Here is a 27003-nt window from a genome sequence, read left to right on the forward strand (position 1 = left end):
GGGTGGGAAGGACCAAAGGGGGGTGGTGAGGAGAGGCGCTGGATGAGAGTGGCTGACGGAAATAGGTGCGAGGGACGGGAGAGAAGAGGGTGGTCTGCAGTAAGCGCCGTGACATTGGGATGCACAGGACGTCAGCAGACAGCGAGAAGTGTTGAATCAGAACCTCGTTTTATGTGCGGCTGCGAGAGATTGAGTCAAGTGTAGAGTGGGGTGATGGTGGGATGGAGGGGAGACCTGGTAAGGGGCGTGAGGCCGGATATGGGATGTTGCGGAGAGGCGGAGTGCCCCTTCTTGCTCCTCCTTCTCCCTGCTGCATTCACCTAGACGCGGTCGATATCCCTACACTAATGGATAGCAACTCATAATCAATTCCTCTGCATCTCCCCACCTTAACCACCCACCACTACTTGCAACATACTTCCACCCCGCTTTCCTCTCAGGCTGCAATGTCCAATGACATACAGAAGGCAGACCAGATCGCCTACCGCTTCTACACTAAGCTAGCCCTCGTCCTCGCAAATGCCCGCCAGACGAACGAGCCACAGTCGTCGCGTACTCAGACCAAGACCGACAAATGGGTACGTCTCTCTCCTCCCTATCTCTGTCGTGCCTCATGCTCACTCGCGCCCCTTCACGCGCTGTTCCTCCCATTTCACCCACTCTCGAACCCTCCTTTCCACTTGCTTTCACCTCTCTCGCCCTCGTTGCTCGCACGCCACCACCTCGCACCCCGCCCTCTCGCGACATCCAGTTCAACATTGAGACTCCCGACTCCGACCTCTACCGCGACCACCTCCGCACATACCGTTCCATCTCTTCCTCTGCTTCCTCGTCGTCTTCATCCCCCTCCTCGTCATCACCAGCCCCAGGCACCCTCGTCCTCGACGTCCTCCTCGCCGTACCCGAGCACACAGGCCATGCAACCAGCCACGTGCTCGTCTACCACGCACCAGACTCGTCCCGCGTGCGCGTCGAGCCCACCAGGCGCTTCGTCCTCCTCGAGAGCTGGACCCTCGCCTTCTCCCCTGGCTCTGCGTCTTCCTCGCCATCTATATCCGCAGCCAGCTCCGCGGCATCATCCAGCTCCGCGAGAACAGGAGACACGAGCACGACCTCGAGCGTATACGAGACCGAGGGGGGCGCGTCGGCGGCTGGGAGCACAGAGGGTGGTGCGGTGGCTCCGTCGACGACGTACAAGCACGGCATTCCGCTCTTCAGGAGCCTCTACACGCTATTGCGTATTCTCCCTGCCTGGCGCTTCTTCAAGTTGCTTCGCGGGCGACGCATGCCCGGGCCTAATCGGAATGGGTTCCTTGGTATTGAGTTGAGAGTCAGAGGACTCGACACGCCTCCCCCTGAGGACATTCTGGACTTTGGTGAGTGCCCTCTTTTCCGTTCCTAACACATTTGAATGGTTTGATAACTCCGGGGAACAGACACACGGATATCCCCCGGCCACGCACCCCTCCCGACGTCGTCACACGTCTTCCCCAGCATCCCGCACCCGCTCGGCACCCTCACGCTCTCAACACGCTACCTCGACAACCCAGCGTTCCAGCTCGACTCGCTCGAGTCCCTGCTCTCCTCGCGCTTCCTCTCGCTCGACGAAGGACCCGAGTTCACGCCCACCCTCGCCCGGCAATCTCAGTCCCAGTCCCAATCCCAGTCACACCTGTCGTCCCAGCAGCAGGCGCAGCAAGGCGCAACGGCAGCGGGCCTGAGCCGCAGCCCGCCCCGCGCATACGGCGCAGGCGCAGGCGCAGGCGGACACCCGAGCAGCTTCCCCCGGACGCCCGTCTCAGGCCTGGCGCGGTCCCCGCCCAAGAGCCCGCGCAGTCCGCTCTCGGCGAGCGCAGCGGCTATCGCGGAGCAGTTCGTCATACCCCGCGATAGGGACAGGGACAGGGATCGGGATACGTCGATGCACGCGCGGACAGTGTCGGTGCCTGAGCATCATCAGCAAGCGTCCGGAGGGCAGATGGGGGCGAGTCCGAGGGCGGCGGCGGTGCCGCTGACTAGGACGTCGACGCCTGGGGGAGCTGCGTTGGGTCGTGGAGAGGGAGGGGGAGGTGCGTCGGTGTTGAGCGTGGCGTCTTCGTCGAGGCCCGAGTCGAGTGCTGCGTGGACGGGCTCGCGCGTCGGAGGTGCGGGTGCGGGAGGCGAGGACGCTCTGTCGGGGCTGGCGGCGCGGATCCGGAAGGAGAGTCTGGGGACGCGGAGCAGTGTCGTGCGTTTTTTTCTTCCCTTCTTGCCCTCGTTTGTTAACTAAAGACGATGTGCACACAGGATCTCCCAGGCTCACCGACAACCGCATCAGGCGCGGGTGTGCCCATCCGTCGACCTGGCCTGTCACCCGTGAACCCGTTCAAGAGCGGCACACTCTCCTCCGGCTCGCCATCGCTCCACTCCCCGTCTCCATCACTGCGGCAGTCCTCGCCGCTCGCGGCAGGCTTACCCTCGCGCGCAGGCGGGGCGGGTCTCGTCGGACAGGGCCCCACGTCGCCCGCGGCGAGCACGTTCTCGAATTTCCCCACTGTATCCTCGGCCACCCCCGGTACTGGTGTTGGAGCGGGAGCAGGGACCGGAACGGGGACTGGGACTGGGACAGGAGCAGTCATGATTCCGAGCTCGTTGGGCAACAGACCGAGTCCGCCGTTTGCGCCGAGCTCGCTCGGGGCGCGGTCGACGGCCAGTGCGGAGGGCGGCGAGGGCGGTGTGCAGGGGGCGGGGGCGGGGGTGCCAGCAAGAAAGCGGTATTCGAGCAGCTTTGGGCATCGGTATGCGGGGAGCGGGGCGAGTAATGTCAGTGCGGGGAGTGGGACGGCGGGTGGGGCGATGGGGGCGTCGCCGTCGTCTGCAGGAGGGGTTGGTGCTGGAGGTGTTGGAGAAGGCAGGCCTGTGAGCCCTGCTGCTGTCGGTGGTGGTGGTACGGGAGGAAGACAGAGTGTAGGGGCAGGGGGTGTAGGAGGACCGGGCCAAGGACCGGGGAGAGAGGCGGGTGCTACGCCACCGGTGAGTCATTTCGTGCGCTGTGGGCTGCTGTAGAATGGAGGCGCTGACGACTTTGTTGTGTTGATTTCTGTCTCCGCGTTTTTGCCTTTTTGCCTTCTATTTGCGTTCATTCTTGGACAACGCACAGCCGACGTACCTCGGCGCCCCGACGGACGACGACGACATCTCGCTCTTCGTACAGGACATCGACGCCCGGCGCCCCTTGGGGCTCGGTCTCGCTCCCGCCTCGCTGCGCCCATCCAGCAGGGGCGGCAGGCAGCAAGGATCCGAAGACACAATCGGCCCTCCTTCGTCAACGGAACAACCGGCCGCGCACGCTCCTTCCTCGCCGTCGGGTCTTGCGCGCCACACCGCGGGCATCAGAATGCCCAGCGGCGTCCCGAGCGAGGTGCCCGAGGCGAGCGAGCCCGCGAGCTCGGCGCGTAACTCGTCGTTTGCCCAGTCTGCGCGGACGCTGGCGAACACGCCGTCGCGGCTGCAGACCCAGGTCCATACCCAGTCCCAGGTCCAAGCACAGGCTCAAGTGCAGGCCCAGTCGTATTCGACGGCGCCGGGATCGCAGGTGGTAGATGGCGCTGCTGGGTCGAGGGGCCCGGTGGCGACGCGGGAGGCGGATGTAGACGCGCAGCTTGCGCAGATGAACGCTGCGTTTTTGGCGTCGCTCGAGGGGCTGGGTGCGCCTTCGTCGCCTGCTTCTAGCAGCCAGCCCTCTGCCCAGGGTGGAAGCGGCGGCAACGGCGGCAACAGCAACGGAAGCGGAAGCGGGAACGGCATCGGCCTCCCGCCGTCGCTCTCCCCGCGTTCGTCACCGAGACAATCGCCCCGCGGCGGACTGACGAGTCTGCCGAGCGAGAGCTCGCCACTGGCGAGAGACCGCGGTGCCGTGTCTCCTCCCCCATCTTTCTCGTCCGCCACACCGGGCTACACACCGCCGCCCCCGCCCCCACCGATGAGCCGCAGCCCAAATTCGTCCCCTGCGCTGCGCACCGTCGCGCTCGGACGCGCATCGTCGCTCCGCCGGGAACGCGGGGACAGCTACAGCTACAGCTACAGCAGCGGCGGGCTAGCGCCAGACGCGAGCGTGACGAGCGCGCGCAGCGGCGGCAGCGGCGGTGGCGGGAGCGGGAGCGGCGGCGGGGCGAGTCAGGGCTCGAGCGAGGTGATTGGGGTGCTTGAGCTGGATGCGGAGGAGCGCGAGCGCGTGAGGCGGGCGACGGGCGGGAGGCGGTGATGTCTCCCTCCTGTTGCTGTTGTTGTTGTTGTTGTTGCTGTTGGATTCGTGCGGGTGGTTGGTGATTGTGCGTTGTCTGCGGTTGTGCGTTGCGTTGTGCGTTGCGTTGTGGTTGTGAGCCCTGGGTTACGGGTTATGTGTGATTGGTTGTTGTCGGTCCCGATCTTTCTTTGCTCGCCCCGTCGAGGTCGGTTGTATACTTAGATTCGTCTGCTGTCGGACACTTTCCTCGTCTCGTCTCTTCCATATCTCCTCCTCTTCATGTCCCCACGTTCCACTTCTCGATCTGTCTTAGTAAGATACTCGCCTTATTTTATGACTCCCATCCATCCATCCATCCATCTCATGCCTGTCCGCTGCACTTACACTTTACACTTTTTACATTCCGCATCCACTGTCCACACTTTACGACTCACCACATATATTCACTTCACGACCCCCCACTACCTACGGTACTAGTACTCCGCATACCCAACCGTACTCTACCTCGCCCACCCTATACGCACTCACCCATCCTCGTCCCCATCCTCATCGATGTTATATATTGTTCACTAGTGCGGCGTAATACAGGTTATCGTCTCGATTGGTTTCCCAGGCTAAGACTATGATCAACGCAGCGGGCGCAACTCAGCTAGCAAATCGTCGACATGAACATCATCATGGCGTCACAATGCGTCATAGCCCGACGTGACATGAATGACATGAATGACGATCCACGGGGACTCGACTGATATCACACCAAGGAACAACGGATTCGTCAAATACAAACATGCATGGATTAGCGCAAAAAGGATTGCAGAAAGTCTATGAACCGGTTTTACACCTAATATACAAACAAACACTCCTTTTTCATCTCGTCACGCCTATCGTACCCAGGGTCCCAGCCGCGCGCTCAGGCCTTGGAGATCTTCTCCTTGAGGACCTTGGTGAGCGTCTGGCCGTCCTCGGCGAACTTCTTGATGCCCTCGTGGAGCTTGTCGAACGCCATCTGGTCCTGCAGAAGCTCCCAGCGGAACTCAGGCTCGTTGTCGATGAACGTGACCTTGGGCTCCTGCTGGAACGAGCCGTGTGCGTCGAGCTTCTTGGGGACCTGGTCGGTCGAGTTGCGGAGCTCCTCGAGGAGGGCGGGCGCAATGGTGAGGAAGTCGACGCCGGCGAGGGCCTTGATCTCGCCAGTCTGCAAGTAGAGGCGCGGATGTCAACCAAAGATCAAATGTAGAGAGCGAGTAACACGCACGTTACGGAAAGAGGCACCCATGACGATGGTCTTGTAGCCGTACTGCTTGTAGTAGTTGAAGATGCGCTTGACGGACTGGACACCGGGATCCTCGTCGCCCTCGTAGTTCTTGCCTGTCGACTTCTTATACCAATCGAGGATCTACATTCCAACCCATCGGATGAGTATCACATTCCTTTGTAATATATCGGATGACAACTTACACGGCCGACGAAGGGCGAGATGAGGGTGACACCAGCCTCGGCGCAGGCAACAGCCTGGCCAAAGCCGAAGAGGAGGGTGAGGTTGCAGTGGATGCCCTCATCCCGCTCGAGCTCGCGGGCAGCCTGGATGCCTTCCCAGGTGGAGGCGATCTTGATCAGAATGCGCTCCTTCTTAATGCCAACGGACTCGTAGATCTTGATGAGCTCCCGGGCCTATTGAAGAGATGAGGGTATTGATAAGTCTACGGATGGAATAGGTATATGGGGTATAACGCACCTTGGCCTTGGTGCCCTCCTTGTCGAAGGAGAGACGGGCGTCGACCTCGGTCGAGACACGGCCGGGGATGATCTTGAGGATCTCCTTGCCGAACTCGACGAGCTGTGACATTTTGAGAACTCAAGTTTCCATGAAAAACAAAGGAACGTACGAGTCGGTCCATGGCAGCGTTGGCTTGGTCATCAAGGCTGCCGCCCTTGGACTTGCCGTGGGCGATGGCAGCGTCGACGAGGCGAGCATACTCGGGCTTGTTGGCAGCGGCGAGGATGAGCGACGGGTTAGTCGTGGCATCCTGGGGCTTGTAGGCGTCGATGGCTGCGAAGATGAGACAAGATCAACATATCGTCCATATATGCGGGTATGAAATCAGGGGCCGAGATGTCGCTCGCCCGCCCGACCCTGATGCGTAGTGATACTCACACTCGAAGTCGCCAGAGTCGGAGACGACGACGGTGCCGGTCTGTTTGAGGTAGTCGAGGGAGGTGGTCATTTTTGCTGATTGGGGGAGCTGGTGGTGGTGAGGAAAGAGATGGTCTTTATTATATCTCCGTTATCCAAGGGTGAGATCATAAGCGGAACGGCCCGAACCGTGAGAACATGCCTCTTGCATTCTTCCCCCTCTTTCCTCTGCCGCCCGCTCTCTTACGCTTACATCCACCTTGCACTGACATGACCTCTTTATGACGCAAAAGTTTAGCCGCTATTCTATCACATTGCTTGACTATGAAGTAACTCTCCAATGTCTCTTAGAAAAATCACATCTTCACTGGAGCTATCGGGTGTGAGACGTGCACCCTAGATCGTTTTCCACAGCCGTGGCCTACTCTCGACCCGATAGGAAAAGCTGATGGACCGCCTCCGCCAGCTTGCTAAGTCGACAAACGTGGCCTATCTGCATGCGGCCCCCATGCTAGCGACGACCGGAGCATAAAACGGCTCGGAGCCAACCTTGTTAGGCCGATGGTGCCAGCGGCCGCGAGACGTCCGACCGACGCTGCCTAGTGTTATACCTAGTGAGGCAAGTATCTCGTCTCTTGCTCAATCCCTGTGGCATTCCTCGATCCGCTTGTCTTTCGGATAGGTCGGACGCGTTCATACCTTCGCCCATGTTGGCATGGTAAGGTCCTCATGCTAAATTAGCTCCTTGTGATAACCTCGCCCCGGGAGCGATGCCTATTCGCAGACCAATCCAATTCGAGCCTGGCTACCTCGACGCTTATTGGCACACAAGCTCTCTCGGTCGCACATCCTCGTTTGAGCTTCTCACTGCTACTCCCGAAGAAGCCTTGCGGCCCGGGTGTGTCACGAGCGACGGGAAATGGTGCCCTGTCTGTTGTGATACAAACACATCCTCTCATGAAGCAAACATCGTATCTTCGGTCCGGATGGATTACTGTACAGCAACGGTGTTATCTTCTACACCACTAAGACAACTATGATCGGGATACTACACTTCTAGACCAATCTCTTCAGCGAACGAACTGAAAGTGACACTAGCAACGCCATCGCCTGCTCGAGCGCCATGAGTACCTTCGGGAAGGCCAGTTTCGCCTTCCCGACTTCCCGCGCGGCTTTGGGTTCGACATCCCCCAGAGCGACATCCACGATAGCCTCCGGGTCCTCCATCGGCATCCAGTGTGAAGTATCCTTCACGCTCTTGGGAATAACATGCGCGAACTCAGCCGTCTGACCTCCATGATACACGCCTCCGCACGCCAGGTCGCCGCCGAGCATAGTCAGCCTGACGTTCTCCGCCGGAGGCCTCTCGAGCAAATACTTGAAAGCCCACGGTCGATGTTGCTGAGGCCCACTCTGTCAGCTAACAGAAAATATAACGGTATTATAGGTAGGCTCACATCAAACAACGCATCCACACAAGCCTCGTCGCACATCTCGTCTCCCCGCACCTTCCACGCCGCATCCTCTTCCGTCCACTTCGGGAACATTGCCCTATACGCCTCCGCTCCCGGCGAGCGCCTCGCGGACGCCTTGAATATGGTCCCGTAGAAGTCGGATTGCTCAAGTGTGAGGTCAAGCGGTGGATCAATGATGACCACGTGTGTGCATCGTCCTGGGCGCGGGCATATAGCACCATTGTGGAGGAGGTTGAGCATGACAATTCCGCCGAGAGAGTGTCCAATGATAAGATCTGGCGGGCCGGGTGTGACGTGAGGTTTGAGAGCGAGAGAAAGGGCGTCGAGGGAGTAAGAGGACGCGGGGAGGCGCGGGGCGATGCCATGTCCTGGGAGGTCGGGCGCGACGACATGGTAGCCTGGAGGGTTCGATAAGGATACTCATGCTCCAGGGGGTCGATGGCGTAAACTTACCTCGGGCAACGAGCAGCAGCGCGATGCGACACCACAGCTGCGATGAGCTCGTCAACCCATGCACTAGCAGGGCCCGCTTAGGAGCGTCGGGAGCTCCCCAGGATGTGCACGGCAGAGGGGATCTGGGGTAACAAGAGGCTTCAAGTGCGTTACAGGGTGGCATCGTGTCGATGGAGATAAGCTACCAAAACCGATGAGCTCAAAGATGGAGATTTGCGCATGCAAGGACCCACAACTTATACCAACACACATCCGGCTGCGCGGGCCCACAGAGTGCACCACAGAAGGTACTCTGTCCCAACAATAACACCAGAGCTCCTCAGCGGTCTACTTTGAGCAGTAGCCGATTCATTCCTGCATGGCGATTATGGAAGGTTAACGCCACCAGTTGGAGCACAGGTCCACACTTTTCTCACCTCCGCACATACCTATCTACCTCATTGCTCTCATACGATCCTCCTTCGCAGTTCTCGGCTTCAATGGATCGCTTTTCCAGATGGCCCGGACGCCTGTAGCAGCGCATGTGTCCAACGCCGAGTGTGAGCGACTCCACACGCATAGCGCTACGTGTCCGGTAGACGCTCACGTTCTTCCATTATCGTCGTCGAGAAGAGGCTATTGTTTCGCGCAAGGACAGTCGGCGTTAGTGGCGAAGCAAAACGAGAGGGAAGTTGGAGGGACAAGGGATGCATGAGCGGATGATCGCCAACATGCGAGAGGCTCGGCCCGACCGGCAAAGGACGACCGACTGAAGCGCATCTGCAGCACTTTCGACTCCAGCACAGACAGATACACCTTTAATCGTACTTCCCAAGCTTACACAGCTAACAACGCGTTCACGCCTTCCACACAAGAGAACGCAAAACCCAGAATTAAATAAATAACGATGCCAGGGTGGTCACCGCGCACACAGCGCGCGGCTCCGTAAATAGCCAATAGATAATAAATGGTACAACACTGCGCAGGGTGGCAGAACGAAGAACATGGAGTCATCCATCCGTGTCGTCGTCATCCGAGTCATGATCGAGTAGTACGTATAGTACGTATAGTAGGGGGACGTGACGGGGGGCGTTTTTCTACGACTGCAGCGGTGAGCCGTGGAGCCTGCCGACTCGAGGGCTGAAGACGCTCAGGAGGGAGAAGCTTAATCCCAGCGGCCGAAGAAGCGGTTAAGCTCGCGCTTGGGCTTCGACGACGAAGGCGCAGCGGGAGCAGCAGCGCCAGTCAGAGCGGCCTTGACGGCCTTGTCGTAGCGGTTGTTGGCTGTACACACACAATAAGCATCATACCCAACCCCGCTCATCGCAGCAAAAACGCACCATAAGCCTGCGACGCATCCCAGAGCATAGCACCGCCAAACGACGTGTAGTTCTTCTGCGTCGACTGGAGAATCCCAGCGAGCGTCGCCGAGTCGACGTAGCCCTGCGACGCCGCGGACTGCGCGGCGGGCGCGCCGATGTACACCTTCACGTCCTTGTTCGGCGACGTGTTCTTGGCCCAGTTGTCCCACGAATCAAAGTCCCAGCCGTTGGTGTTGTTGAAGTTCTGCACGCCGCAGTAATTGTTGTAGAACTGCACGTACACCGCGTCGAACCCGACGGCGTCGAGCGTCGTGCCGAGGTAGGCGTCGGGGAAGGGGCACTGCGGTGCGGCGGTGATGTAGTAGCTGTCGTCGATAGTGCCGTCAGTCGCCGCCTTTTTGGATAGGCATAGGAGAGAACTCACGTCTTGCCCGTCATGAGCTTGCGAAGAGCAGTGACGAAGGTAGTGTAGCCCGTAGTCGCGCCACCCTCGATGTCGAGGTCAATACCGTCAAGGACGGCATCGCCGAAGGGGCGCACGGTACCATTGCCACCAAGGTACGTGTCCCAGACCGTCTGCGCGAACTGGGTCGCCTGGTCGTCACCCGTGAAACCGATCGAGCCAGTCGCACCACCAAGCGAGATAGTAACAGCCTTGCCGGCCGCCTGGCACGCCTTGATGTCAGACGCGAGCGACGAGCAGTCGGGCATGTCCGTGCCCGTGATCGTCTTGTTGTCCACGTTGTTGCACGTATTGGCGAGGTTCATGACCGGTGCGCCGCCCGTGCCGAAGAACTGCGTGACGAACGCGATCGGGATCGTGTCGATCGTGTCGTCCTGGCAGTAGAACCCAATGGGTTGCTGGTTGTTCGCGCCCGCGCCGTTGGCGGCGCCGTACGAGTTCTGGCCCCAGTATACGGCCAACTGTGTAAGAGCAAAAGTGAGACGCGTTAGAGATGAAGGACGCGACGCGACGCGAACGTGAGAGCACATACGTTCGAGTTCTTGGTGATGTCAAAGGCGGAAGCCTGGGCCGAGAGGCCGAGGAGAGTAGCGCCAGCAGCGAGAGCCTGAGCAAAGACCATGTCGAAAATGCGAACTGGGGAAAAGAGAACTGGGCGAATGAAGAGAAAGTGCCTGGGGTTCCTGATGCTTATCGTGCCCCTTCTTATACGCCGGTGGTAGTGTCTGCCACATTCGAGCTTCGGGGCTGGCCAGCGAAGCGTCGTGAAGCCGAATTCCCAAGATCGCAAGACAAGAGATGGACATGTCGCACTAGACGACGCGGAGGAATGACAAATTGGGGAAGCAAGTGACAGGATATGACGCTCCACCTGCACGAAACGAGCGAGAAGGCAATGGAGGGTGACACGCTGAGCGCATGCCACATCATATCCGTGGGCTGGCTTCAGCCGTCGTCTGGGGGAGAACAGAGATGCGCAATGTGGACGGGCGCCAGCGCTTGATCTGGGTCCATGTGTTTACAAGTGTAACAAGTGCCGCGCAGCTGCGGGGAACGAGGGCTGGTGAGCTGGAGAGAGGAGCTGAGGTGAGGTCCAGCGCGGATGGGTGCTAGCGTGATAGCTTGCCGAGCGGAAACCGTCTCGGAATGTCTGCAAGACCGAGCAGGATTAGGAAGGGTGAGCTCACGGGAGAGTCGAGAAGACGATGGACGCACACGGTCTCACATGCTGCATCATTGTCTTGCATGTGCATCCCCGCAAAACGTGTGCCAGAGATGAAAGTTTACCACTCGATCGAAACATTGACATGCAGACAAAGCCTAATCCTCATGGCTAGCTGCCACGATGATAATAATCTGGGGTGAACGGGGAAGTCAGCTGGCTAATCTTGAAGGATAGGAGTGCACGGAGGCAACGCCATCGCCCCGGAAGAAGCACGCAGAAGCTCGGACGTAGTCTGTTTCGCGTGTATGAGGATGCTCGGAGCACCCCAGAGATAAGTTAAGGCTATCTCGGGCGCTGGAACGACAAGAGAAGGCGAAGAAATGGGTGGATATGTTCCGTGAGGTCGTCGCAGGCAGATGCGCTGGCAGCAGCTAACAGTCGAGCAAAGGCGCTCGGCAGGTCGGGGACAGCACGATGATGACTGCTCTGCATGAGATTGCGAGTTGTGATGGTTACGAGGAGAGATCTGCGAGAGAGAGAGTCGAGGCTCTGTCTGATGTTGATGAAGATGACAAGGACAGTTCTTGTCGGCAACTCATGGCAAGGTGGAGTGGGAACTCCGCTACAATCCATTTACCCGCGGCACCAGTAACAGCACCCACAAAGCCCCTCTCTATACCTTCCATACCGCTCGTAGCAAATCCCGGGCTCGACGCGTGCGTGCAGAAACGTGCCTCAGGCTTTGGGCGAGATAGACAAGGATGCGTCCACGTTACACCAAACCGGCACCGTATCTCATCGCTAGCCACCACAACAAGACCCTCCAACATGTTCGAAGCTCAAGTCCTCGAGAATCTCTCGTGTTTATCATGAGGATCACCAGCACGCGCCGCGCCCGTTCCAACTCTTATCTCTGCTCCACCTCAGCTTCGCAGCCTGTCTCTATCTTCACCCCCGAGCCAGCAGCTTTTCAGCGCTCGACGTATCTCCAGCTTGGCACATCGTCCGTCGAACGCTTCCCGAGGGACAGGAACACGCCCGGCCCCGATCACTCGACGAGCGACAACGCTCCCGGCTTTTCATTTTAGACTTTAAAAGTACGGAGCATGTCATATGAAATGCAATACCATTAGGCACGCGACCATCGCACCTAAACGTTATACCACACCATCGGCGTTCCCGGTCGAGTTCTGCACTTGATTGTGTCATCCACGGACGTCGATTCATCCAAGAATGCAGGCACACGACCATCATGGCCTCGCCGGGGTGTAAGCAACAATCATATGCAAGCAGCGATATCACGTCTGCGTGATTGTCGCGGAAGTGCACACTGTGAACACGTCGCGTCTCAGTCGGCCGACAAGTAAAATTACCCAGAAAACATACATTCAACAACACCGACTATCAGCGGTCCAGCGTTTCCCATTGAGGACCGCACCCTGATACGAACAACAAACCGAAACGAGCACAGCGGAGCCCTGTATGTACATACACAGCGTAACATAGTGTGACATACCCTAGCACGCCGCGCTTCTCGAAACGAATAAAGAAAAGCAACAAACAACAAGCAGAGGAGAGCGACACTATAAAAACGTGAGAGGCAAAGAAACATAAACATTCTGAGGCACAAGAAGCGAGAACGGAACGAGCGAATAAAACAAATAGCAGATCACAAGGACTATCCATGGACTGGCACAGAGGTATAGCGTAGAGTATCAAAAAGGGACTAAAAGGCAGCAGCAAAATAGCAAGGCCTGCCGGGCATGTGTATATGTAGAGCGCGGAACTTCGAAGAAATTGAAGAGACGTGTCGCGGCGTTGGCGTGGACAGCGACATCGACGGCATAGATAGAGGGCGGCGACGCGAGGCGTTGCATGGTGGAGGGGAGGGGAAAAGGATCCGGGGTTGGCGAAGAGCTTGGGGAATTAATACAGGTGCAATATGATAGATATAGCGATAAGATGAACAAAACAGTTTGCAGGAACAGGCTTCTTCTTTCTTCTTTTCTTCTTCTTCGTTTCTTTCTTCTAGTCTTCAGCTTCAGCGTGTTACAACAATGAACAGGGGCCCCAGGCGAGCAGAGCTGGCACCTCGAGCGATGTCCGCAAGAATCATGCCCGGCCAGGCACAGTCATCAGCGCCTCCAGCCTCTCCTCCAAGCCACGTCCGAGACCCTCACGTTCCCACTCGCCGCCAAGACTGTCCAGCAATACCACACTGTCCCTATTTCCAGGCGGCCCACGCATAGACCCCACAGGGCTGGCCGACGCGCTCGCGGTACCGTGCGCCGGCGCCTGCTTGAAACCGCTGACGCTGGGAAGATGCGGGGGCGCCTCGACGGCACCCGCGCCGCTGGTGAACGACGACAACGGCGCGAGGGACGACGGCGTAGACGCGAGGAGGTCGCTGTACGCCATAAACGAGAGCCGCTTCGACGCGTTGTTCGAGGGTGAAGGTGGGTGGGAAAGGTTTAGCGGGTGGCCGGCCATCGGAGAACCGGCCATGAAGCCAGAGGAAGGCGAAGTGGAGAGGGAAGCACTCGCGCCGGGACTAGCGGTACTGATAGCAGGAGCGGCGGTGAGAAGGGATCTAGGGGAGGCGGTGGGCGTTGAGACAACTGGCAGACCCGAGATGGGCGGGGAGAGTTCCGAAGGGGGCGGGTGCTCGACCGTGGTCGTCGTAGGGGAGGACTCTTCCGAGACCATCGAGTAGTACGCCGAGGTGGGAGTGCCCACCACGGGACTGGCCTTGCCAGCCTTCGTGTGCGGCACGGCCGCCTGCGCCAGTGCTTGATGACCTAGGCTTTGGCTTTGCTGCGAGTTGACGCCCGTCTGGACCATGGGACGCATTGGTGCCTGTGGCTGTGTCGGACTACCCGCAGTCGGCGATAGCGAAGGGGCGGTAGGGATGCTGAGGAGCAGGCTGCTCGTGCGACTGGTTGGACCGGGGTTGATGGTGTACGAAGGCGATCGGGAGCTGGTCGGGCTGGGGCTGCGACTCCTGAGACTGCCGATAGGGCTCGCAAATCCGCTGCGCGTGTCGCGCGCGGGGGTCACAACGGCGATCTGTTCCTCTTCGGCTGGCGAGGATGCGGTAAGGACGGCGGCGGCGCTGTCGAGCACCGAGGGAACGCTCTGCTCGAGCTGCTCAGTGCCTTTGGAACGGGCCGTCCGATGCGGATTGAAAGGGTGGGTGGGATTGGGGGGTGAGGGTGGGCCGATTGGCTCAATGTCGCGCTCGAAAATGGCACTTGTCGACGAATGACTGTTTGTATGCGTCACAGATCAAGGGAACGAATAAGCGAAGACGTAAAACATTAGGACATGCGGAAAGTGTATGTATGCGGAAGCAAACGGCTTACGCTGAAGTTGGGGAGGAGGGTATTGAGGATGGGGAACGCGAGCCAAGGCGTGTGTTGTAGTGGAGCGATCCATGATTTGAGGACTTGCGCTCTCGAGGCGTCTCCCTGTGCTCGCGGTGGGGAGTAAGGAGAGCTGTATTTGATGTGACTCTGTGCAGGTTTACAGGGGGTGAACCGGGAGACGCGGGTGAGGCTGGTGAAGAGACGCTGTGAGTGGAGATAGGAGTAAGGCAGAAGAAAAAACATACATTGAGGAGGAGGTTCGAGGGGGTAGGCGGAGGAGGAGGCGTCCATGGGTCGTTTGTCTGGGTGGATGATGTTGGTTGGATGGTTGGTTCAAAGGGTGAGAAGAGATCGGAGAGTTATAGCGAAAATGAATGGCTGTGGAGACCCTCGATACCCCGTCCGCGATGTGCCGAAATACAGGTCCATGGGTCTCACACCTGGTCCATATGCGGTCTCTCTGTAGGCCTCTGACGGCATAGGCCCCCACACTTTCAGCATGCCACTTGCCTTCTCCGCACCGCGTCATTCCAGGTCATCGTCCGGTGCACGAGACCGTTCACCTTGACGCTCTCCACATTCGTTCCAACAATCAACGTTGAACCTTTCGTCAACAAATGTCACTTGCCGTCAACCCTAGCTGTCGTCCGAGCGCAGCCCCTCCACTGCCCACCCACAAACTTGGAAATCATCTCGAGGCCCCGCAACATTGCAGGATCCGTCCCACTGCTCGGACTACACAGGTGTCAAATACACTGGAGCACAGCACCTATAAAAGGACTCTAGCTCCGATGGTCCATTCGAATACTCCTTAAACGTGCTCACTAAGAGTCACTAAGTAGGTCTCTCTAGGTATCAACGTTAAAGCGTCCGTACTCTGTTTACTCGCTCGGCGATATGCTTATCAAAATGTTACCGACCACTCGTTCAATCATCGGCAACGGCTGTGTCTTGACCTCGATCGGTAAACCACTCGTCTCGGGCCCGGAGCAAGATAACAACTGGGATTAAGTGGCCTGCTGCGTTGGTACGGCGGCCGATCCGTGCACCTCGGTGCTCTGTGTTTGAACAGCTTGTGGTGAGCCTGGATTGGATGCTTATCACAGTGAGCCCTGTTGATGTAGTACACAATGTCCTTGTACGCTGAATTGATGAAAATATAATTTTATACCGCATCCTTTGACACTGGTGACGCGGTCCAAGCGCATATAGTCTAAACTTTTCTACTCCTTCAAACAAGCGTTTTTCGTGTGGACGTAAAGCACAAACCATAACGCAGGTGTTGCTAAGCTCCCACCCACCGAGTTCTTTTAAACGGCCCAGTAAATCGTGACAATCGCTCTAGATACCCTGCACACCCAGCCTTGTTCAATCGCGTTCATCCAAAGCGCAATCTGGTCCCCATCTTTCATTCCCCTCACAAATTCCCCGTCCATCGAGCGCCAACCTCCGCCCATTCTCTCTGCCTCCAGCGCCTCCGGGGAACCGTCCTTTATGGTGTCTTTCCAGTCCCATACTATGACGTGACGTGTGTCTCCAGCCTTGGCGTGCACGTTTCGCTGCAGGTCCCTGTCGCTTATCGCCTCCACGGTGCGGTTCGTCGCTGAATCTGCAGGAGCGGATGGAGGTAGAAGACCAAAAGCGAATATGAAGCCGTGTGGATCGTCCTCGCCGTCGTCATCGTCGTCGGAGTCGCGGTCATCAGGATCCCTGTCATCTTCGTCACTGCCACCGTCGCGCTCGTCGCCGACATTGTTGTTAACGCTATCATCACCATTCGTATCAAGCGACCTGGAAGAGCTGGAGGGTGGGAGCAGGGACGACAAGTCGCGCACGATGCTCACGTCAAACCACGACCGTGTGCGGTCGTACGTGCCGTGCTGCTCGGGATAGTCCGACCATCCTTTGTCTCTGCTGTGCAGCTCAAACACGATGCGCCTGCACGGATGCTCGCCCCTCTTGATACCTCCGCTGGCGTCACTCGCCACCCCCTCCTTCGTTTCCTGATGTAGCTGAACCGCTGGCGGCTTTCCTGGAGACGTAGTGTGGTATCCCTCAGCGTATGGGTGCGCAAGGGGCAATGTAACGAGATAAGTATGCCTTGCTGTAACCCAGCGATTCATGGACGCCGTGCACTTGACGGATGCCATTGATTTCTACAGCGCTATGCGTCCAGTATTCAGCCTCGTCGAGGATGATGTCGATGAGTTCGATGGGTAGCAGAGCAGGTCGGCTGGTGACAAGCGCACGGACGGCGCGAACGTCCGCGGATGTGAGCAGCGGCTGTGTAAGTGATTGAGTTGGTAGGTCCAGCATTGAGCTGGTTCTCAGTTGGTGCGTGCTTTAAACGGACTGGGGGCGGATTTGTTTCTACCGAGTACTACATGATATATCCACACTTATAAACTGCTGTTACTCAGAACACGTGAAAGACCTGCCTAGATAAGCTCATCCTGCCATTACCGCCTAAGAAGCTGAAGCGCATGCATACGAATTCGTCGTCCAAAATATCGACGAATGTCCACTGTATGGCCAACACGCTGAATCCATGTGTATCGCCCTCTTACCGTATGCAGAAGCCTTCGTTCGGACATCACGAATATTCGATTCATCTAATATCGACAGATTCTACGATGAGATCCCTCGACCATAGTCCCATAGACTGCCACTCTCAGCCCTCGCAGCGTGTTGCGCTATGTCCATGGCGTCGTGTTAAAGGGAAGCCATCCGCAGGACGTCTCCTTGCTGTAACAGTCCGCCTCCATATCTCCTTTCCATGATCTCAAACAGCCCAGTAAACTGTGACAGTCGCACTATACTCTCTGCGCGCCCAGCTATTCCGTGGTGCATGCTTCCACAACGCGATCCGGTCATCATACCTCAGCCCTCTCACAAACTCCGCTTCCGTCGAGTGCCCGCCTCTGCCCATGACCCCTGCCTCTTCCGGCTCTGATGATCTTCCATCGAATGTGCCCTGCCAGTCCCACGCCACGTTTTTGTGCATCTCTTTCACCTTGGCGTGATCAAAATAGTGCACGTCTCTACTGCTCGAAAGTCCCTTCAGATTACGTTCTTGCTCACTAACCAAGACAGCGGACGTAGGAAGGGGTGTAGGAAGGGGTACGGATAATGCTTTGTCGGAGACATATGAAAGCGAGGGCGCAGGCGGTGGGCCGCGCACGACAGTCACGGCCCATCGCGACCACGCGCGTCGGCTCATGACGGGCTCTTCCTTGCTATGCAGCTCGAACACGATCCGCCTGCACGGGTGTTCACCTCTTCTAAGACCTACTTGAAGACTCGAGCTGTACCCATTGGATATCTCCTCCCCCGTAACCTGCGATACCTCTTTTGCTGGCAGACTGATTTTAGAGGCGACTTGATGATCCACAGTGTCCGGGTGCGCGAGCGGCATCGTGAAGAGGAATATCTCCCCGTAGTCGGTCCCATCGTCAAGACCGTAGTCCTTGCGGCACATCGAGGCTTCCACTCTGCTATGCGACCAGTAGTCGGCTTCGTCGAGGATAATGTCAATGAGCTCGACGGGGAGGAAAGAGGAGAGCAGTATGCGGACTGTGTAGATGTCCGAAGTCGTGAGCTGTGGTAGGGTTTGTGGTGTAGCCGATGTTTCCGACATGATTTCTGAAGCTGTGGGTGGACAAGAAATGCGCGCGCTCGTATGACTGGAAGGGTTTGAGGGCTGGCGGCAAATGAACCCAGCTTTATGTGTCGCCGTTCTTTAGCACGGGGAGAAGATTGGCGCTCGTATAGACGCTATAGCGTCAAACAAGGCAAATGACACCATACCAAGTTCAGATTTTGAGCGCTTGATCTCTCGGAGAACGTTGAGATGCTGAAAGTGTGAGACGACGGTTTTCACATAGCGAATTACATCATTTACTTGTCCGCGTCATGGGGAGCTTCGGGTACGTGTGTGCAGATAGTCGCCTCGTTGTAAAGGCGAGCCATGATCACTGATCACTGTTGATAAGAAAAGAATAGGATAATTATAGAATACTGGCACCTGGTTGAGGGAAAGAAATAGCCTCTGAACCTGAGTGTCTCGCACTAATCACATCAGCAGCGCTTAGATATCCATCGCGTTCTGGATGTGGAACAAGGGCCTGGTAATAATGGTATTCCCAGAAAGGACATTTAGTATGCAGGAGGGTAGGTTTAATAAGTAGGGACCGCAATGAAAACGAAGTCTGGAGCTTCATCTCCGCACATCACACCTATCAAGGATAAATGTAAGCCAAATGATAGATGTCAGCATGAACGAGATATGTACCGAAATCTGTGGCCTATCGTCTTCAATCCGATGCTTGTTCCAATCTTTGTACGCTCTCCCATTTCTTCGGTATTTCGCAATCAATCTCTTGATCTCGTCCAGCACATCCTTGTCCGTCAAAACAGTCTGCTCAAGGATCACGAATGCATCAATATCGGCATGCACTCCTCGCCGTACTTGCGAGTTATTATAGCTCTGAACTACCTGTAGGGCGACGTCCGGAGTCAGCATGGAGATATCGAACGTGAGCTCAAGCGTACGTCTTCTGGTACAGTGTATGGAGCCAGATTCCGAGCATCAATGCATTTGCGGTGGTCACTGTGACTGACGCAGCTGGGTGCCATGGTCCTAAGGCAGTTATGACTGTGGTCACGGGCTGCAAGCCTATAAAGTTAAGTAAGTACAGTACATGAGCTACATCCTCGTTGACCAAGTAATTTATTGAAGAGGTTAGCTTACATAGTCGTCATGCCGCCATGTTCATCATCTTCTGCTTCCCTATTCAACAGTTCTCGATACTTCGACACCAAAATCTCCGATGAGGAGAACCTACCACGTTGGGTCAGGATACATGTCGACAAAAGGCTATACAAGCGCGACCCACCTAGGACACTCGTTGATGATAGGCTCCATTGTAGGAACAAGGGTCTCAAGATCTCCGTCGACCGTCTCCACACCTGAGGGTTCTGTTCTGGCAACTTCAGCCATGGTGTTGAGGCTTATGGAGATTCGGTGGTAGGGGCGCTGAGGGGGGAAATGATAGCCAGCATAGATAGTAAGAGAGAGAGGGAAAGATACGGACACCGTGTCGACGAGAGTGGCGGAGATGCTGTAACCTATGATACGCCTGTGATTCGATAAGTCAGTGCTAAAACTAGACCATCATGCAAAGAAGCCGGGACGAGCGCCCCGAGTCCAGGTCGAGGAACACAGCTCAGTAAGTGTGGTGAAGTTGACAAGACCGTATCCGCTGGTTGGCGCCTTTCAATGATCCTCCCACGGTCTGGGCGCTTCACGGGGGGCAGCCGAGCTTACAGTCGTTCCCGACCGGCCTTTTCTGAGCACACCGCAAGGGGGCTTGATGCTACATTGGATTCATCCTCGTCTCGCGGGAAGGATTATTTGAACCGGGTACGCAAGGTGTGAACATAACGCATAGCGCTTACAGGAAGCGAAAGGCAGGTGCCAAGCCTCAAGCACTTGGTGGTGCGACATCCGAACGTATATTTGAACCTGATCAATACACTCGGATCCGTAAGTAGATTAAAGGCCGAAGCTGTACGAGGCTAACAGCCCTGGGTTCGCGAGGAGACTTGCTCCATCGACATCAGAACCCGGTTTTCACCGAGGAGGTCTGACTCACTATAAATTATGACGATATAAAGAGGGTTGGATGAGCGAGTGATAACTGGTCTATAGCTTCGCTTGTTCCCCCGCAGAAGAGACGGCGTTTCTCTCATCTAAGCGACGTAGAGCGTGTTCGACAACCACCTCCGGGAATTCTCGATGGATCCCATGCGTAGCACCCCACACTATGCCGGAGTCAAGTCTTGGATTCAGGTATGGCTGCGCCTGCTCGACACGGAAGCTGGGTTTCTGGTCCTTAAGGTGCGGATCAGCGCCAAGTACAGTGAGGTACACGCTCCTTTGCGTGGCGGGCCGAAGCTTGAGTAGATGGACGAACGACCAGTTAGAGTTGTCCTTTGTCGGGAGCTATGAGTGAGAAGGTCGAGCAACAGAGTTAAAGCGTACCTTGAACAAATGATCGATTGTCTCAGGGGTGATGAGTTGCTCTCCAAGCTCCTTCCACGCCGCGTCCTCCAGCGTCCAGCGCGGGTTCTCCGACATGTGCTGGGCGGCGGACCGAGGAGATGCGACGTCTTGCATGAAGAGCGTGCGCGCCATCTCCACGGTACGCGGGGATTGATAGAGTGGTGGGTCAAGCAGCAGAACGCGAGTGTATGAATTGACTGGGGCAGCCGGATGTTGCGAAAAGGGTGGAAGAATATGAAGTAGCTGGAGGGTGGTGACGGCGCCGAGTGAATGCGCGATGATGAGGTCGAAGCGGGGATAGGGCGCAGAGAACAGCGGGGCAAGAGCTTCGGCGAGGGCTGCGATGGTGAAACTCTGCGTTGAGCCGGCCATCCCGTGTCCAGGAAGGTCGGGCGCGAGAACATAGTACCCTGACCCCCCGATACCGGTCCAGTCAGTTTGCAAGGAATCGAACTCTGAGGATGAAAGGCGCACCTCGACCAGCGAGGTCTCTAGCAACACGATGCCACGTCTGCGCAACCGAAGTGAGGCCATGAATGAGCAGTGCGTTCTTCGAGGAACTGGGGTTGCCCCATGTTGCGACACTCAGGGTGAAGTTTGGTGGTGCCATCGGCGTATACTGGAGTTGAGACGCCTCTCAGAGACAGCAGTTGCGGATGAAGAGGAGAGTAACCAGGGCCTCGTTCATGGGGTGAAAAAGAGTGGCCTACTGTCGACGCCAGACAGGTCCTTGATGGTGATGGGAATTCGGGTACTGATCCCCATTTCCGTGGTAAACAGGCTCATAAATGAGATATTCAACGCGGGGTTGGACTTGAAATCACGGACTATTGGGGGAAGCGTGGAGTAGGATAAATCTGCATCGTTGGGCTGACTGTTGAACGGAACGTTGAGGTTAGGCGTAGTGGATTCGGGGATGGATCCAGTCGGGACCTGTAGGGACTTTGGCAAGGAACACAGCCACCGGTCCGAGCTCCGACGATAACGAGCGCCAAATTCCGGGGCTGACAAGCGCCGGACCCCATCGTACCAGTATTTGCCAAGAAAGATTTGGTGAGTCTCCTCAATTTGTACTATGCAGGAGGTATTTCGTAGGAAAGTGAGTGATGCTCCACGTATGCGTAAATAGCTAGCACCGAGATGAAACAAACGAACACGAAATAGACTAAAAGGCCACATACCTTCGGGTAGAACAGCCGACGTATCAGGCGCCTCGGAATAGAATACCAGCCAGCGACTCCTGATGTACCTAGGGAGTTGTGCAGGTTGAAAGGACTCACCTGACCCCAACTGACCTTCGGCGCCATCTTAGGCTGCGCCCTCGTCACCATACGAAACGCAAAGGGAAAGAAAGCCGTTGGCGCCTCCCGCTTCTTCAAAATCGTGATCGGGGAATCTGCACACCTTATCTGGAAACTACGCTGCGAACGAGTCAACAATATGGTGCAGAACCCGCCAGAAACTCACTCGGAAAGGGAGATACGAAATAGATGACTAAGACAAATCAACCAACGACTCACCCTGGACAGAATTCTGACGAACAAGCTCAAATTTGGCCCTAAGGACATAAAGGCTAGCTTAGTCCTGAAAACGTGGAGTGGTGCACTGTTGCACGAGGACAGACTGTCCGATAACTGGATCCATGAAACAGGGGTTTTAGTGGGTATCACCTCGCGCCGTCCTCCGGGACGGAACAAGGTGAGTCCCACACTGCCACTAGCGTGGCGTGCGTAAATGCATTTCCTCTGGGTGGTCATGGTCTCGGTTTTATTCTATATGGTTTATGGTACATGCTCTCGCGGGCGATTCGCCCGCAACCCCAACGGCCTGGTTTGGTGGCGGCATACACCGACCTCCCCAAATTAGGTATAAGTTCCACCAAAAAAAAAAAACTCCTGATGTACCTACTAGTTTGGAAGAGCTAGTGAGTTGTACTGGATATAAGCTACTGGCGTAGGTCTCCTAATCTCTTGCGTGAACCCAAGGGTCCTTGCTCAGGCTAATCATCTGATACTCGTGGATTTCTGACAACCTGCTGATTCATCCTCTGTTCGACTCGGAGGTCCAGATCACTTCTAAGGAGCGGGAAGAATGTTATACCAGATATCATCAAACGATAAGCTTTGCCGCCGAGCGTACATACATGAATTCGTACAGCCGCTAGCTCTGGCGATCAACGACCATCTGCAATGTCAACGCCTAAATCGCAGAGTAAACTTTTTCTCTCACTGTGCGCAAGTGGATACCTTGACGCGATGTCATAGAAGGTGCCGCCAAGGATGTTCTAGCTTCGAAGACTCTCCTTCGCGCGTATATGTCCCTGAAGTTGGTGCACTTCCTCGGACAGTGATAGAAAACGATAAGAGGCACATGGGCCCATTGTGTGGATAAGCTCTGATAAGCGCGTGAACGAAATATCACGATGCCGCGTAATTTCTTTGCTCGATGGCGCAGAACACGACAACGGGCAAAATCATTGAGGATAATCGAGTATGTACCGGATCTCTAGGAAACATCCAAACGCTGTGGAGGCTGCCTCACCCGCGTCAGCGCTCGGGTATCTCACAAAGGCCCAGTACTCTTATTCTATGTTTCAGCGTATCCAAGCCTCTCTCCCGAGATCGAGCTGGCATAAAGTCAGAATATTCGAAAGACGGCCGGACCCAAGCGCCTCGGTGCCGAACGGTCATCAAAATCGAAGAGCCTCAAGCGAGTGGCTGCCTCAGTCCCGCTCTGAAATTTGACTCAGAGAGGAGCCTACAGCACTGTAGATCAGTTGTTCCGAGCCGCATGGTACCTCGGCAGACGGTAAGTAGATCACACGCCAGGAACTGAATTCTGATGTCACAGAGATCCCGATACAAGCAGCGCTCAGAAACAATTGTTTTCGGTACCATCCCAATTCGCCGAAATGCTTAGGGCTCTAGGCTAGACGTTAGCAGGCCTGTGATTGATGCAGATGCTTAAGATCCGATTTCTTTGATCCGGGGCCTAGATTGAGACTAAGACTAGCAACGTAAGCATTGGACTGGACGAACGTGGTGGGCGGTAGAGACGCGAGTTCCAGCAACGCTCGGGCGTCAAGACTTAAGGAGATCGTAGTTTGGCTGTACCAATAAATCCCAAAAACTCTTCTGCTCTACAAGGGTCCAGACGCGCATTGCATGCGTGGGACGTCGTGGCCAGCCTATGATCGTCTCAGACAACCCACGCTGCTGACTTTTATCTCGCGCCTGTCGGCGATTCTCCATTTCTTGTTTGAATGAATGAATGAATGAAGTCTCATATTAACGTCCTGGTGAGGTAGGTAACCTCTAGACGGACAGTCCTACGCTAATTGTAACCTATCGTGTAAGTTAATTCTAAGTGTCTTCAAACTAACACGTATCCTCCAGTTCTTGTTTTACCATCAATCGTGGTTGCAAGTGGGTGTAAATTCACCCCACTGCTTTACCACGGCGCATCCATCACCACCTCGTGTGCATGTTCCGTTCCGATATCGATTACCCGCAAACATACGTTTTTTTAATAAATGCAGGTTGGGAGGTAGAAGGAACGTTCAGCGTACGAGTCCATTAACAGTGGTAATGATAATCAACGAAGCAGTTAGCAGTCGCAGCAGAAACGTTGACCTCTAATTCGAACTTTCAAGAGCTTTCTAGCGCTGATTGTAACCTACAGCATTTACATTCGAGCTATAAGTACCCCTACGAGAACCTAAACATATTCGAGCGATAAGGCAGTTTTAAGGGGTTTTTGTCAGTATTGCGCACACTTGAGGACCACAGTTGATTAACGTTTATTGCTCACGCACCGAGAAGAAACTCTCGCGTAGGTGTGTCCCTAGCAGTGCTCAATTCATTCGACCCTCACAATCAGCTGCCAAACACTCCGATTGTAAACAAGGCCTAACGCCTATTCTAACGGAAAATTGCCTATCGTTTGCAACACATTGTAAGCAAGAACAGCAACTGGCGCGGAAATATTCACTTCGGTGGGAACTGTAAGCCCGCCCGCGAACTTACTACGCCACAAACCGCGCCACAACCCCCACAGTCACCGATCGTATTTCAAACCTCCGCAGCCTCGACTTCTCGACCGCGCCCCTTTTAAATTGCTTCCTTGGAGTTTGCTTCCGCCCCGACGAACATCTCTATTTCTCGATTCGATCTTATGATATTCACGGATTCTATCTATTTATACGCGTCGCTCCCTTACTGGAGCGACATCATTCGATCTCTCTCTCTCCTGCTCTTCCCTGTATTCTCGATTCTCCACGTCTCGCATATACATCGTCGTCCTGCTCTGTTTCGTCTGAACTGAGTGTTACCGCCTCGGCGGCCTTCCAGGAACCCGCGGCTCCTCGACGATTGTGAGCTGAATATCCGCTTCACCATCTCACGCAGCACCAGCAAGAGCAATGTCAATGCCGGGGACACCCAGTACGAATCGCCCTCGTCCATCATAGGTATTATGTGATCAAATTCGGTCGTCGGTCCTGCGTGGTACACCCGCAGCAGATAATGTCGCCAACTAATATCTTGAGCCGGAAGTGGTCGTGTGGCGCCTGTTCAAGCGCCTGTTTGAACGTCAAGGGGAAGAGTTGTTGATAACTCGCTCAGTCATCCATAGCAACCGTGCGCTTGAAAACGTAGACAGTCAGTCCTGGTACGAACACGTCCGAAAAAGTACTGATGTCTTACACGAACGTAGATCTACCCACGTGAGCTTTAATAGGAGAAGAAGACAAATTAAGACAACGAACCAGACGTAGGCGACATGATGTCTGTGATTGCCAATGAGAAGTGTCGCAAAATGTAGTACTACTAGGAGATGCCTGATGAAAACTCCCCTTGCGTTGGTGCCACACTCTTCGTTTCTACGGTAAACAAGTGGGCATAGCTCTATCGGGCGTCCAAAGCCATGCTGACGCTAACGCATTTCAAGCCACCGCATGGTTCTCAAATCAGACGTAGTGAATGTGAGCATAATAAGAGAACACATACTTGTTCTAACCTTTATAGCCTTTATTGCCACACTCGGAACGCCGTATACGCCCTTCCTAGGATTTGCCTTCGTGTTGCTGGCCTCAAAGTCGGAGACAATCTTCTTGTCCACTTGGTGAGAAGGCTTCATGCGACGAAGTCGGTAGCAAGGCTTAAATTTAGGTAGTGCTATACTTAAGCTTTGCGAGAGCCGGGTCCGAAGCCCTTCGAGTGCGGATCACCGTTAAGCTCGGTAAGAAGAAGCTTCAAATTGCGGGGATGACAGACATCTGTCATCCCAGTAATGAATTGGAGAAGCTGTTGAGAAACCGCCGTGAAGCTTTCAATAGGTGAATCTATGACATAGCCTGATCATAGGTTTGGAATCTGTTGGACGCAAAGAGCCAGGTCTCACGAAGGAGATATATAGAATGCCTGCACAACGACCAATGGGGTTTTGAAAATGAGGATCCTATCGCTTGTGTGAGTGTGCTTACTACACCAAGGCAAGCACCTGCCGTCCAGATATTCTCGAAGCTCCTGCTTTGTGATTGCGTCCTCGACAAGCGCTAATTACCCCTCGGCCATTAATCGGTCCAACCGCACAGCGGAGTTACGATTCCGGACCAGGATCAGGCCGACGCGAGTAGCTGCGACTTACATTCTTGTTATGCCCCATTGGGTAACACGGGCGCTAATTTGGACCACTTTACGAAAAGAGCGCCGAGAGTAGGCCAAAACCGTCATATCGAGGAAACTCAGTACTCTTCCTCAGCAACGTGTCGGACCAGTCATGAGCTAGTGAGTTTTCCATAAAGTCAGCGAGATAAATGTGCGGCAGCCACGTTCATCCTGTGGCTTACCATCAAAGCGGTTTATCTTCGTTCCGGGGGTTACATTTCGAAGTCATTAAAAACTTCGCAATGGTGCTATAGAGGCGACAGTATACTCCATTTGTGCAGGGATGACAGCCTTCTCAAATCCCAGGTATTCATCTTTATAGCCACGAGTTGACAGGTCCTGATCATGGTTTCAACGAGTTGTGCACCAGCACGAGGCCACTGCAAGCACTGGCGGCGATGAAGAATCTCCTGGCGAGACAGCTGCGGAGCGCCTGCATGTGTCAATCAAAAACATTGCCTTGCGAGATGCACAGAGACCATTTGATCGACTCTGGTCGCGTGCGCTGTGTGACATGTTAGGTTTACCAGGAACCCGAACGAGATCGAGTGTCAAAGAGAAGTTCCGTCTAAACCACCGTGTGTGGGGTACGTCTGACATCTGATCCTCAAAGATCGGACACACCTTGACACAAAAATCACTTTTTCGGCGTGTTTCTACTTGCAGGGATGGTGGTACCTCAGTGATGGCTG

The 27003-nt window shown here is 55.5% G+C and overlaps 9 protein-coding genes across 9 annotated transcripts; 1 reads left to right on the plus strand and 8 right to left on the minus strand.

The window, feature by feature from the left end:
- The first annotated feature begins 426 nt into the window (after positions 1–426).
- CONPUDRAFT_169288 (uncharacterized protein) lies at positions 427–4819 on the plus strand. The gene is made up of 5 exons (XM_007775957.1): positions 427–578; positions 752–1376; positions 1437–2227; positions 2287–3012; positions 3140–4819. Exons 1-5 carry the CDS (start codon positions 447–449, stop codon positions 4241–4243), a joined length of 3378 nt encoding a protein of 1125 aa, XP_007774147.1. The 5' UTR covers positions 427–446; the 3' UTR covers positions 4244–4819.
- Positions 4820–4985: 166 nt separating this feature from the next.
- Positions 4986–6490, minus strand: CONPUDRAFT_85253 (transaldolase). Its single transcript, XM_007775958.1, has 6 exons — positions 6381–6490; positions 6112–6275; positions 5961–6062; positions 5684–5896; positions 5481–5621; positions 4986–5420 (listed from the first exon to the last, which is right to left on the minus strand). Exons 1-6 carry the CDS (start codon positions 6448–6450, stop codon positions 5136–5138), a joined length of 975 nt encoding a protein of 324 aa, XP_007774148.1. The 5' UTR covers positions 6451–6490; the 3' UTR covers positions 4986–5135.
- Positions 6491–6922: 432 nt separating this feature from the next.
- On the minus strand, positions 6923–8450 carry CONPUDRAFT_169289 (alpha beta-hydrolase; the record flags this gene model as incomplete). Its single annotated transcript, XM_007775959.1, has 3 exons — positions 6923–7760; positions 7817–8232; positions 8288–8450. The coding sequence occupies 3 exons, from the start codon at positions 8448–8450 to the stop codon at positions 7416–7418; spliced, it is 924 nt and encodes a 307-aa protein (XP_007774149.1). The 3' UTR covers positions 6923–7415.
- Positions 8451–9179: 729 nt separating this feature from the next.
- Positions 9180–11021, minus strand: CONPUDRAFT_131661 (glycoside hydrolase family 18 protein). The gene is made up of 4 exons (XM_007775960.1): positions 10584–11021; positions 10013–10512; positions 9607–9953; positions 9180–9550 (listed from the first exon to the last, which is right to left on the minus strand). Exons 1-4 carry the CDS (start codon positions 10671–10673, stop codon positions 9432–9434), a joined length of 1056 nt encoding a protein of 351 aa, XP_007774150.1. The 5' UTR covers positions 10674–11021; the 3' UTR covers positions 9180–9431.
- Positions 11022–13039: 2018 nt separating this feature from the next.
- On the minus strand, positions 13040–15110 carry CONPUDRAFT_139958 (uncharacterized protein; the record flags this gene model as incomplete). Its single annotated transcript, XM_007775961.1, has 4 exons — positions 13040–13973; positions 14055–14481; positions 14579–14728; positions 15022–15110. 4 exons carry the CDS (start codon positions 15108–15110, stop codon positions 13329–13331), a joined length of 1311 nt encoding a protein of 436 aa, XP_007774151.1. The 3' UTR covers positions 13040–13328.
- Positions 15111–15859: 749 nt separating this feature from the next.
- On the minus strand, positions 15860–18218 carry CONPUDRAFT_131665 (uncharacterized protein; the record flags this gene model as incomplete). The annotated part of the gene is made up of 3 exons (XM_007775962.1): positions 15860–16248; positions 16417–16547; positions 17945–18218. 3 exons carry the CDS (start codon positions 18216–18218, stop codon positions 15892–15894), a joined length of 762 nt encoding a protein of 253 aa, XP_007774152.1. The 3' UTR covers positions 15860–15891.
- Positions 18219–18705: 487 nt separating this feature from the next.
- CONPUDRAFT_85256 (uncharacterized protein) lies at positions 18706–19364 on the minus strand. The gene is made up of 4 exons (XM_007775963.1): positions 19332–19364; positions 19133–19256; positions 18873–19076; positions 18706–18816 (listed from the first exon to the last, which is right to left on the minus strand). The coding sequence occupies exons 1-4, from the start codon at positions 19340–19342 to the stop codon at positions 18811–18813; spliced, it is 345 nt and encodes a 114-aa protein (XP_007774153.1). The 5' UTR covers positions 19343–19364; the 3' UTR covers positions 18706–18810.
- Positions 19365–19659: 295 nt separating this feature from the next.
- CONPUDRAFT_169293 (alpha beta-hydrolase) lies at positions 19660–21896 on the minus strand. Its single transcript, XM_007775964.1, has 6 exons — positions 21827–21896; positions 21120–21774; positions 20625–21055; positions 20236–20573; positions 20039–20184; positions 19660–19972 (listed from the first exon to the last, which is right to left on the minus strand). Exons 2-4 carry the CDS (start codon positions 21253–21255, stop codon positions 20286–20288), a joined length of 855 nt encoding a protein of 284 aa, XP_007774154.1. The 5' UTR covers positions 21256–21774; positions 21827–21896; the 3' UTR covers positions 19660–19972; positions 20039–20184; positions 20236–20285.
- Positions 21897–24859: 2963 nt separating this feature from the next.
- Positions 24860–25781, minus strand: CONPUDRAFT_77123 (uncharacterized protein; the record flags this gene model as incomplete). The annotated part of the gene is made up of 3 exons (XM_007775965.1): positions 24860–25212; positions 25411–25431; positions 25652–25781. 3 exons carry the CDS (start codon positions 25779–25781, stop codon positions 24860–24862), a joined length of 504 nt encoding a protein of 167 aa, XP_007774155.1.
- Between the last annotated feature and the right edge of the window lie 1222 nt (positions 25782–27003).

The sequence above is a fragment of the Coniophora puteana genome (genome assembly GCF_000271625.1).
Source record: "Coniophora puteana RWD-64-598 SS2 unplaced genomic scaffold CONPUscaffold_16, whole genome shotgun sequence".
In the NCBI taxonomy this organism is placed as follows: domain Eukaryota; kingdom Fungi; phylum Basidiomycota; class Agaricomycetes; order Boletales; family Coniophoraceae; genus Coniophora; species Coniophora puteana.